The sequence below is a fragment of the Mustela lutreola genome, chromosome 3 (assembly GCF_030435805.1).
Source record: "Mustela lutreola isolate mMusLut2 chromosome 3, mMusLut2.pri, whole genome shotgun sequence".
NCBI classification, from domain to species: Eukaryota; Metazoa; Chordata; class Mammalia; order Carnivora; family Mustelidae; genus Mustela; species Mustela lutreola.
The window spans coordinates 170,481,694-170,493,888 of NC_081292.1; the positions used below are offsets into that span (position 1 = coordinate 170,481,694).

The 12,195-nt window shown below is 45.2% G+C and overlaps 1 protein-coding gene across 6 annotated transcripts in view; it reads right to left on the reverse strand.

Annotated features, from left to right (window-relative positions):
- DGKD (diacylglycerol kinase delta) overlaps positions 1–12,195 on the reverse strand; it is a 113,398-nt gene that overhangs the window by 3,186 nt on the left and 98,017 nt on the right. For all 6 annotated transcript variants that reach the window (XM_059167675.1, XM_059167676.1, XM_059167674.1 and 3 more), the window contains 4 exons: positions 11,903–12,054; positions 9,906–10,017; positions 9,729–9,821; positions 8,629–8,748 (listed from right to left, as the gene is read on the reverse strand). In XM_059167675.1, coding sequence (XP_059023658.1) covers positions 8,629–8,748; positions 9,729–9,821; positions 9,906–10,017; positions 11,903–12,054 — 477 coding nt within the window. The remainder of the gene's footprint in view (positions 1–8,628; positions 8,749–9,728; positions 9,822–9,905; positions 10,018–11,902; positions 12,055–12,195) is intronic.

Consider the following 12,195-nt stretch of genomic DNA (forward strand, 5'->3'; position numbering starts at 1 on the left):
TTCTCATGTGATTGAAAAGCTTCATGAATATTACCCAAATACCAATACATTCTACAAAGATTATCCAGTAGGTCACAGCCGATCTTCAGAGCTGCACGGGCAGACAGGGACAAGTGGGATATAGTGTCTTTCTAAAAACAAAGCTTTTCTGGCATTTTTCAGTCTTTCCTTGGAACCTACTCCCCAAAGCAGCATCACTGAGGGACAGGAGCACTGGATCCCTGCCACCACCCCGCACAGTGCTGCCCAGGAAATGGGCAGAGAGGACACTGCCCTTCCCAGCTGGTCTGACTATATTCACACAGAAGCAGGGCCACAGGCCTCTGCACACGATACATGGGCCTGGATTTACGTGTGTACACATCCTACCCCCGTATTCACAAATAAAGCAGAATTTCCTATGTCCCATGAGCGCCTCTTCTTGCCCCTGAGGGCCTGGACTCTGCCCCAGGGCCCTCTCTACTGACGTCCCCACACTGACCTGCATGGTCACATTTGGCAGCTTTAAGATACTTTCAGATCTGAAAGGGACACATGGTCCCACTGAAAAAAATGCCACAGGGATTTTCATTAGAATTGCACCAAATCGGGGGACGGGGGGAGAGTACGGGTCCTCACATCCAGGAACACGCTCTGTAGTGCCACCAACCCTCCGGGTGCCCCAAGAGCCCCTTCGTGGATTTCTGATCAGAGGCATTTCCGGCTTCAGGTTTTCTACTAGAAAAGAGACTTCTCACAATGGTATTTCTAACTGATGATCGCAGGGCTCAAGGAACTTAATTTACAAATTTCTTAACTTGGCAAAATCATCAACCATCCATCGAACAGCTGCTCCGTTAAAGACCATTAGCGCCTCGGCTCCCAGGCTCTTCTATGCTGGGACTGGTGGGCGCCTGCCTCACTCCTCAGCGCTCCCACAGAAGGGGCACCCGCAAGCAACCCAGAGCTGCTCTCCCCACAGCCCAAACAGAATCCTATGCCTGACTTTACAATTTCCTTTTTTTTAAATGCCTATGAGGATCACATTAATTTCTAACTTTTATTATTTTTTAAAAGATTTTATTTATTTATTTGTCAGAGAGACAGAACACAAGTGGGGGGAACGGCAGGCATAGGGAGAGGGAGAGCTAAGCAGAGAGCCTGGTGCTGGGCTCAATCCCAGGACCCTGAGACCATGACCTGAGCTGAAGGCAGACACTTAACCAACTAAGCCACCCAGGCGCCCCTAACTTCTAACGTTTAATATGGGGATTTCATCCTGGGAGGCCAGCAGAAAGAGGCTATCAATGTATGACCTTGTCTCCCCACCTTGTAAATTAAGCAAATTCCAGACATCAAACTACTCTCACACACACACAAACGCTTCCGTATGCAACCCTAAAAGACAGGAATGCGCTCCTAGAGCATCTACCCACAGCACCATCACCACACTGACACCAGCACGAGCTCACGTACATCTAATAACATCAAATCTCCCCGCCTGTTCCAAAGGGTTACCCTCATGGCTGGTGTGTCTGAACCAGGACCCTCGTGAGGGCCACAAGTGACACTCAGCTGCTCTGGCTCTCAGGCTCCCCGGCTTCATCCTTCACCACAGAGAAACCAGCTGCCTGCCCAGTAAGACGGCCCGCCCCACCCCTTGCCCACGCAGATTGGATCCAGATTCCTGCCTTTAGACAGGACGCTGTTGCCAGTGATGACACAGGCTTGCAACTGCCTCCCAACAGGTGAGGCCTGCCATCCTCTTTCTGGGGCCAGCAGCTTCTTTCACCACAGGTGCTGCCACCCATGGATGACCCACTGGAAACTGAGTGCTTCCTGGGTGGGGGCAGGGGGAGGATGCAAAATGGCCTTTCAGTCCCTCTGCACTTTCCACCTGGAATTGTTTTTTTTAAAGATTTTCTTTATTGGGGCACCTGGGTGGCTCAGTGGGTTAAGCCTCTGCCTTCGGCTCAGGTCATGGTCTCGGGGTCCTGGGATCGAGCCCCGTATTGGGCTCTCTGCTCGGCAGGGAGCCTGCTTCCCCCCCCCCCCTCTGCCTGCCTCTCTGCCTACTTGTGATCTCTGTCAAATGGATAAAATAAAATCTTTAAAAAAAAAAAAAAGATTTTATTTATTTATTTGACAGACAGAGATCACAAGTAGTCAGAGAGGCAGGCAGAGAGAGAGGAGGAAGCAGGCTCCCCGCCGAGCAGAGAGCCCAATGCAGGGCATGATACCAAGGCCCAGGGATCTTGACCTGAGCCGAAGGCAGAGGCTTTTAACCCACTGAGCCACCCAGGTGCTCCCCACCCGGAATTCTTTTATAAAAAATTGCTTTCAATTTTGGGGCACTTGGGTGTCTCAGATGGTTAAGCATCTGCCTTTAGCTCAGATCATGATCTCTAGTCCTGGGATCAAGTCCCATGTTGGGCTCCCAGGTCAGTGGGGAGTCTGCTTCTCCCTCTGCCTCTCCAACTGCTTGTGTGACTCTCTCTCTCTCTGTCTCTCTCAAATGAATAAACTAAATCTTTAAAAAAAAAAAAAAAAAAAGATTAAAAAAACAGTAATAAACTGGTTTTGCAGATCTACTGATAATACAGAATTTTGAAATCAGATTTGCTAGTTTTTAAAGTAATGAACTATTTGAAAGTTGCCAAGATTTGCTTCTAATATGTGACTATACTTAACACTATTTAATCTATACACTTAAAAACAGCAGACATGGTAAATTTTGTGTGTTTCTTATCACAATTTAAAACACAAATTGCGCCAACGTCCATCTTTGCCTAGCTTTGATGCTGTTTCTTATATAGAGGAATTACATATTCCTTGACATTTTTCCTTCAGAGATAATTATTTTTTCAAGTTGTCCTGTAGCTATTCTTTTTAAAATGTCTTTAGGGATGCCTGGGTGGCTCAGTCAGTTAAGCATCTGCCTTTGGTTTAGGTCATGATTCTGGAGGCCCAGGATCGAGCCCCACATTAGCCCCACATCCCTGCTCAGCAGAGAGTCTGCTTCTCCCTCTGCCCCTCACCCTGCTCATGTTTTCTCTTTCTCTCAAATAAATAAAATCTTTTAAAAAATAATTTACAAATAAATGTCCTTAGATTTCAATTTGTATAGTTTAAATTTTTCCTGACATTTCAATGGTTTTAGCAAGATTTTTTAAATTAGCATTTCTTTGAAAATAATATACTTGATTTATCCTCTTATCTGTTGTTCCATGACCTTTATCACTTCATACTGTCCAGACCTTCCTCGATTTGCCACAGAATGATTTAATTTCTTGTATTTTATAGTTAAACTCTGAATAACATTGAAGTCAGGAGTGCCACCCCCCACCCATGAAGTTGAAAATCTATTTATAACTTCTGACTCCCCAAAGAGCCTTACTAATACCATAAACAGTTAACACAAATTCTCTATGTATATCATATACCGTATTCTTTTAAAAAAGTAAGCTACAGGAAAGAAAATGTTAAGAAAATCCTAAGAAAAAATACATTTGCAGTACAGCACTACATTAATCAGAAAAAAACTTGTATAAGGGGACCCACGCAGTCTAAACTGTACTGTTCAAGAGTCAACTGTACTTCAAAGAACTAGCTCACAAACTTGCCAACTTTGTTTTTTGCTTTCAAAGAAGTCATTGTCCTGTTTTTACACTAGTAGAATGTGGCACCATGCCTTCCAAGCTTCCACTTGCTCTCTCCCCTTACATGGATATAGCAGAGGTCCCAGAAGCTGGGAGCACTGAGCTGTGAAGCAGCCAGCAGAGAAAGGTAGAGAAGGCAGGAGTCCTGGACAGCCCAGAAGACCCCTAAGAGCACGTGTGGTTTTCCTTTCACTCCCGGGACAGCTGGCTGCAGTTTCTGGGCTGAGGTCCCATGGGATCAATGCTGGCAGTAACACTGCCCTGGCCCCACCCTGCTCTGCCCCAGCTGGCTCCAGAGGTTTCTGGTTTTGCGACTAACCTGCCCGTGCACCATCTGTACAACTTCCCACCTGTCACCTTGCACTGTCTCACCAGTCCACAGCTAGGAGCTTTAGAGACCAGGGCAACCACTGACATGGCTTGAAGGACTCATGAGGTCAGACATCCAGGAGGGACTTGCACTGGTTTGTTTCAGCAGTGGCTCTACATTTGATGCTACTTGTTTTGAAAATATTTTTAGGCTTAAAGCTCTGGAACCACAATTCCTGAAACAGACACATTCAGTACTAACACCTGCAAGTCCCAAACAACCCAAGTTTACTGTGGTCATCCTGCAACCAGGCACCAGGCTGCGAGTCTCCCACTGCAGCAGCTGCTACACTGTCCATGGACTGAGGAACGTTCTAGCCCTCCCTCTGTCTTCAGAGGCAATCTGCATGCAGGAGGAATCTACCCACCCTGGGCAGGGCATGGGAGCCCACGGCCTACACCTGACAGCTGGCATTTCTATTTTGAGTTGGTGTCTGAGGTGTCCTGTGGCCCAGCACTGTGCTGCTCAAACCACTCCTGGAAAGGAACCAACTTTAATAATTTCCATTCCATAGTGGACTGATACTTTAGCAAAATGCAGTAAAATAAATCACTAAAAAAATGAAACCAAGAAGGGACATCCAAAGTATAAGCCTCAATTTTTTATTATTTTCAACAGAAATAAAATTTTTCTGTTAATTGTTTAAAAGTTTCTAAACTCTTCCCTTAATTTCTATAATAACAAAGAGTTATCCACTGTCAGTAGTGCTTATCTACAACATGATCCAATTCTGAAACTGTCCTATGGGCAAGAGGGAAAAAAAACAAAGTCCATCTTTACAGAATATAAAATTCTCTCAATGGAGAAACATAATACACACACATACATAATTTTGTCAATTTTCTTTTGTTTGCATGCTATGATAGTTTATTTCATTATTCATGGACTGATAGTAATGGTTCACACCATAATTTGGTTTCTGTCACTTTCATTTCAGGAAGTCTTTCCTTCACAGATTCTATGTTAATTGAAATTAAAATTGGGGGATAGTCATTAAAAGAATAGAGAGCTTGCATTTCCAAAATACTAGAGAGTACAAAGAGAATTGTGTGGGAGAAAGGAGAGACTTACCAATCAAAATGAAGAAATTAAAAAAAAGTAGAATACAAAGCACAAAATATGGCAAAATATACAGATAAATAGATCAGTAATCACAACGAATATAAATAGACTGAACTCCTCAGTTAAAATGCATGGTACCCAACTGGATAAAACCTCAATTTGACAACATGCTATTTATGAAAGAAATCCTCCAAATAAAGCTTGAAAGTAAAAGTATGAAAATGAAAATACCAAACAAGCAAACTTAAAAAGAAATTACTATAGAATTAGAGTATCTTTACATAAAAACAAAACCTATATGCACCTAATAACATATCCTCAAAACACAGAAAGCAAAAATAAAACCACAAATGTAAATTGAGATCTCTACATTCATGATCAGAGTTCATGATCAGAGTAACTGATAGACCAAAAAGACAAAAATAAATCTTACAACTATAAAATTATATTTTACCAATATAAAGTGATGTTTTAATCATGTATTACAATTATATTTTTATATTAAAATTTACTTCAGTTCTTTTGTGTTTCCTTAAAATTGTTTTAATCTTCCTGTGTCATAAGTTTTTACTGAGGATGGAGAGAGAAAACTGGACTCCTGAGATTGGTATATGTTTAGGTTTCCTTTTTAACACAATCTTATAATAATTTGCTTTTAGGAGGGGAAGCTATGTCATTTTGTTATCTTACTTGTATGCTGTTAGCTACATTTTTACTAGTCCCTTCTTCTTTCTTTTTGTTTTCTTCTGTTTCTCTTTAAATTCTAGTTAGTTAACATATCGTGCAACATTGGTTTCAGGAGTAGAATTTAGTGATTCATCACTTACTACATATAACACCCAGGGCTCACTACAACTAGTGCCCTTCTTCATTCCTATCACCCATCTAGCTCATTACCTGCCCACCTCCCTCCATCATCTCTCAGTTTGTTCTCTGTAGTTAAAAGTCTGTTATGGTTTACCTCTCTTTTTTTTTTTTTAAAGACTCTTATTTTCTTTTATAGTGTAGATTATATGTTGTTTTTGGTTCTGAAAAACTGATTTGGAAAAACAATTTTTACTAGTCCCTTCTTCTTTCTTTTTGTTTTCTTCTGTTTCTCTTTAAATTCTAGTTAGTTAACATATCGTGCAACATTGGTTTCAGGAGTAGAATTTAGTGATTCATCGCTTACTACATATAACACCCAGGGCTCACTACAACTAGTGCCCTTCTTCATTCCTATCACCCATCTAGCTCATTACCTGCCCACCTCCCTCCATCATCTCTCAGTTTGTTCTCTGTAGTTAAAAGTCTGTTACGGTTTGCCTACCTCTCTTTTTTTTTTTTTTAAAGACTCTTATTTTCTTTTATAGTGTAGATTATATGTTGTTTTTGGTTCTGAAAAACTGATTTGGAAAAACAATTTTTACTAGTCCCTTCTTTCTTTTTGTTTTCTTCTGTTTCTCTTTAAATTCTAGTTAGTTAACATATCGTGCAACATTGGTTTCAGGAGTAGAATTTAGTGATTCATCACTTACTACATATAACACCCAGGGCTCACTACAACTAGTGCCCTTCTTCATTCCTATCACCCATCTAGCTCATTACCTGCCCACCTCCCTCCATCATCTCTCAGTTTGTTCTCTGTAGTTAAAAGTCTGTTATGGTTTACCTCTCTTTTTTTTTTTTTAAAGACTCTTATTTTCTTTTATAGTGTAGATTATATGTTGTTTTTGGTTCTGAAAAACTGATTTGGAAAAACAATTTTTACTAGTCCCTTCTTCTTTCTTTTTGTTTTCTTCTATTTCTCTTTAAATTCTAGTTAGTTAACATATCGTGCAACATTGGTTTCAGGAGTAGAATTTAGTGATTCATCGCTTACTACATATAACACCCAGGGCTCACTACAACTAGTGCCCTTCTTCATTCCTATCACCCATCTAGCTCATTACCTGCCCACCTCCCTCCATCATCTCTCAGTTTGTTCTCTGTAGTTAAAAGTCTGTTACGGTTTGCCTACCTCTCTTTTTTTTTTTTTTAAAGACTCTTATTTTCTTTTATAGTGTAGATTATATGTTGTTTTTGGTTCTGAAAAACTGATTTGGAAAAACAAAAATCTTTTCAATTCTACTAGAAACTACCTTTAACTTTTTGTTTTGATTTGTTTTTTGTTTTTTTAAGATTTTATTTATTTATTTGACACAGAGAGAGCAAGAGAAAGACAGCAAGCACAAGCAGAGGGGATGGCAGGCATGGGAGAACCAGGCTTTCCACTGAGCAGGGAGCCTGATGAGGGGCTCGATCTCAGGGCCCTGGGATCATAACCTGAGCCAAAGGCAGTCGCTTAACCAACCAAGCCACCCAGGAACCCCTACCTTTAAGTTTTTAAAGATACTACTAACTTTGCATTTCCCTAATTATCAAAGTCAAGAACCCTTTTTTTAAACCTTCCACCTTACTGTGCCTTCATTCTTCTGTCCATGTCTTCTTCCCAGCCTCCCCACCTACTGTCCACTTCACAGGCTTTTGTAACTTAATCTGGAAATCCTGAGCTGTTACTGCTATATCTATTAAATATTCTATATATTATTATTTTAGTAATTTTTTCTCACATGAAAATTTTGTATTTACAGCTAATAATTTAACTAAGTTTGAGGAGCTCAGCCAGTCCTTTTAAACCAAAATATCCTCACACGTTAAGTTACTGAGTTTTGCTGTTTCATTGGAAGGCCTCAGAGTCAGTTTTCCATGCAAGGTTGCATTTGTCAACAAATGCCTCCATTTTCAGGGAAGAACGGGATAGACTATTGTAGCCTTCCTCTCTACCTCTCCTTACTGCTACCAACAGGTTCTAACAAACAAAATTGGCAGTGGGGTGCCAGATGTGTAATGTCTAACAGTTCTTTCTCTTGCAAGACTGTAGTACCCTACCCTAGGAAGAACTTTTCTCCTGGCCCACTTCTGTTCCACCACTGATAAAAAAGAAAATCTACAGTACACATTTAACAAGATCTGCCCACAAAACTGACTATACAACAAAACAACTATCCAGAGTCTCCTGGACTCTTCCTACCTATTATTCACTGGCTGCAGGAGGCAAGCCAGGGTGCAGCATGCCCAGGGTTCTATCTATCCTGGCGATAGGGAGTACACATGCTGAAGTCTCTAAACACATGCAAAAGAAAAGTGTGACTGTCCCTTGTCGACCAACTCTGTGTCCCTGTCGACAACAAACTCAAGAAGCTGCCATTTTTCCATGTGTCTTCACACCAGGGACAAACAACGGGGCTAGCCTCCGCCTTCTATCTGAAGGCCAGCCCTGCCATTCTGTTTCTGACGGCGGTAAGTGCCCAGTCATCAAGGATTGTGCTCAGTACTAACTCCCAACTCCTTCCTACCTGCCAGGCTTTCCATACCTCTAACGTGTTTTAATAGAGAAGTCTTGAGAAGCCCTATCAGGGGCTGCAAGATGGACACCATCTTAAGCTCAAAGCTACACAGATCACAGTAATTACAGGTACAGAAGGGAGAGCCACTGCACCCAGAGGCGCTGAAGCTGAAGGCCTGTGACCCACATACCTCTTCATCACCAGGTTCCACGGACTGGCACAGCCAGGGGGTGTCCGCCAGCTTCCTGAGCTGCTGGTCCATCTCTGTGAGAGCAGCTCCAAGCCGCTCTTTCTGAGGGGGGTCCAACTGCTGCTCCAGGCAGGAAGGAAAGACAAACAGAGCTGGTCATTAGCAGTGAGGAGCTGGGGCCACAGCAAAGCCCCCATGCAGGCACATAGTCTGCTCCAAGGAAAGTGATGGTTCTCGGACAGTTCTTATAAGAATTCTTAAGGAAACTAAATGAAACAGCACTGGCTAAGGGGCCAGATTCAGAACTTCCCCTTCTAAGAAGAATCGGGTGATGGAACTAAAACTCGCCTTTCATAAATACTGGGAAAAAACAAGCTTGTCTGAAAACTAAAATAGCAGCACTGACACTTGACCTACTTGGGTTTACCTTGGGAGCCCTATGTTAGAAAGAAGACAGGACCAGACCTGCGCCAGAGTGCAGGAAGTGCTATGAGGCAGCGAAGGAGCAGCCATCACACTCAGAAGAGCAGATTACTGTGAAATGAACAATAGAAGACATGGAAACTAGACTTTTGGGGTGGTTCTAGATGTGTGATCTTCAGCAAGTTACTCTACCTCCTAGACCTCCACATACTCATCTTTTTAAACAAGAATGTTGGCTAGGCCATCCTTCGGGTCTTCCCTATTTTAGCTTCTGCAATTCAGTGAAACCCAACCTACATGCTTCCCCAGGGCTGACTCTTCAGCCAGGTTGGCAGGGCCAAGTGAGGAACGGCAACAGCACAGCATTTCTGAGAACAGAGTCTGCCTCCCTGGTCACAGGCAGACGGCTCCACGCCTGCAGATTTCTAAGGCAGAATTCTGCATACAGCCACAAAGGTGGTTCTGTCCACAGGAGTCTAACATGCTAGTGATGATGTGGTTGAGCCATGGCCAGAGGGTTGGAGAACCAACCACATGGCCAGATCAGATGACCTCCAAGGCCCTTTCCCACACTGAGTCTAGAATTCGTAAGACCAGGAGATCCAGGCTGAAACCTGCTGCCGCCTGCACAGTGGGCACTAGAGCATGCCCAATGGGGAGCCAGCCCCTCGGCTTACCAGGGCCACCCTCCCGGCCAGAAGCAGTGCTGTCTCCCTGCACAGGGCTTGAATGTTGTTCACCATCTCCAGGACAAAGCCGCAGTTCAGCCCCTGAGAGGAATCAGAAGGACACCCATGTAGAAGGCCCACGGGCTACAGGACTCCAGAGGAGCAAAACCTGAGAAGCACAGGCACCTCTGTGGTTCTGGGCTTGCCATACACTCGGTCCATGGACTTGGAGCTGGCATTGACGGCGTGGGCAAGTTCCCGCTCCATGTCTTGATGGGACTGAGCGATCTCCCGGATACTAGAGGGAAAGAAACATAGCACTCATCAGACCAGATGAAGGGGCAGCCTATCATGTCACCTCGCTCAGACACAGGCCCGGTCCAGCCCAGAGGGCCAACACAGACACAGCCCAGCCAACAGGGAACAGAGCAGGTCTTAGAGGGGAAATGGGATACCAAACTCCAAGTTTCTCCAGAAACTCAACCAGGGAGGAAAATACCCAAAATTAGACTCACAGCCTGTAAAATGGCAAGCTGACAGGAAGCATGGTTTGCAGGCCTGTTGTGTGGAGACAGCTGATTGTTCCTGAAAGGGGACTTTGCCTCCCTGCTCTATAAATGAGGATGAGAGGACCCTTCTCTATGAGGATGATCCTGGTTCAAAAGGCTGAGACTCCAGGACATGGCCCCAGGCAGCAGCCCCTGGCCTGAGGGACCCACACAAATAGGGGGCGGTGACAGGGTTGGACATAGCAAGAGCACCAGGGACAGAGGGAGCTCATAAGTCAGGGAAGGAGGGTGGGGAACCACTTGTCCTACCCTGGGGAAAACTAGGAGCAGCTGCCAGACTTTATTTTTTTTTTTTTCAAAGATTTCATTTATTTATTTGTGAGAGGGAGTGAAAGAGAGAGTGAGCACAGGCAGGCAGAATGGCAGGCAGAGACAGAGGGAGAAGCAGGCTTCCCTGCCAAGCAAGGAGCCCAATGTGGGACTCGATCCCAAGACGCTGGGATCATGACCCAAGTCGAAGGCAGCCGCTTAACCAACTGAGCCACCCAGGCGTCCCAAGCTGCCGGACTTTAAACAAGACAATGAGATGGCAGGTCCCCACCCATGGGGGTGGCACAGACTCTGAGGGGACAAGAATGAGCGAGAAGAAAAGCAGAAGCCTGTTATATAGCAAGGAACTGAGAAAGAATGTAAAAAGTGAAGTCATCAAGCCGGGATACTGATCTGGTCACAGGGGCAGGGGAGGCAAGAAGTGGTGCCAGCTACTTGAGACAGAGGACACAGCACAGGACATGCTTTCGAGGGTGGGTACCCAGAAGGAGGCATGGAACCAGAAGTGCCTACAGGAATCCCGAGAGAGCTACCAACCCACAGACTGAGAGCGTGATGCCAGGGGAAAGGACAGAAGAATCGCCCAGAAGGGCACACAGAGCCTAGAGCCCACAGGGCAGCAGTGCTCCCGGCAGGGGGAGAGGAGGAGGAAGCCTCAGAGCAGCACAGAGGCAAAGTCAAGGAGCACCAGGCCAGCGTGAGACCTCAGGGGGCGACCAGGGAAGGGAAATACAGTTGAAAACCAGAACCAGACAGCAGCCGAAGAAGGTCAAGGGATCTGGCAACTGAGAGGGCACAGGTCACCAGGCTGAACGACCCTTTCAGAGTGAGGTCCAATGGCAGCCAGCACCCAGGCAGGTGGGGAGAATGAACAGTGGCAGAGGGAGACCACCGTGCGGAAGGTCGTCCCCAGTGGCTCCAGGAGCCACTTCTCAAAAGCAGATTAAGAGAAGGAAATGCCTTTGGGTACTGGTGGTTTTTGTTTTTTTCCTAATAACTACAGGGTTTGTTTTTTGGTAACAAACCTGCTCTCTGGGATGAAGTAAAAGAGGCAATAACAGGACTATTCTGAAGAAACCGAGACAGTGAAAACACCAGTGGATTTTAAGCGTCCAGCTACATGAACTCCGAGCAATCTCTGCAACTCAGTGAGCAGAAACGAACCAAAGCCCAGGGCCCACAGAAACCCCAGCTGGGCCCTGATGAAGTAGGCAGACTGGCACATGGGCCCCAGAGGAGGGACGCCACGCCTGCACCCTAGCAGTGACCGTGCAGCCCCGAGGACATTCAGGGACCCAGAGGCTCCAGCTGCAGGCTGACCGCACAGGGAAGGCGAGGGCCCACCTGTGGATGAGGGCTCCTGCCGCCTGCCCGAACTGGTCCATCTGGGTGGCCTCTTCCTCGGACAGGATCTCCGGGTGCAGAGAGAACGACGGAGGGCGAGGAAGTTCACACTTCTGCTTGTCTTCCCAGGACTTAAGGGTGTTCTCAAATGCCTAGGGCGAAGGACGCACCATCACACCATGCACTGCTCTCTCGAGAGGCAAGCAGGTGCCCAACAGCAAACACTGCTGGGACAGTCACTGGACAACAGCCAGAAAAGGAGAGATAGAGTTCGGTTTCACACCAAGAAGGGG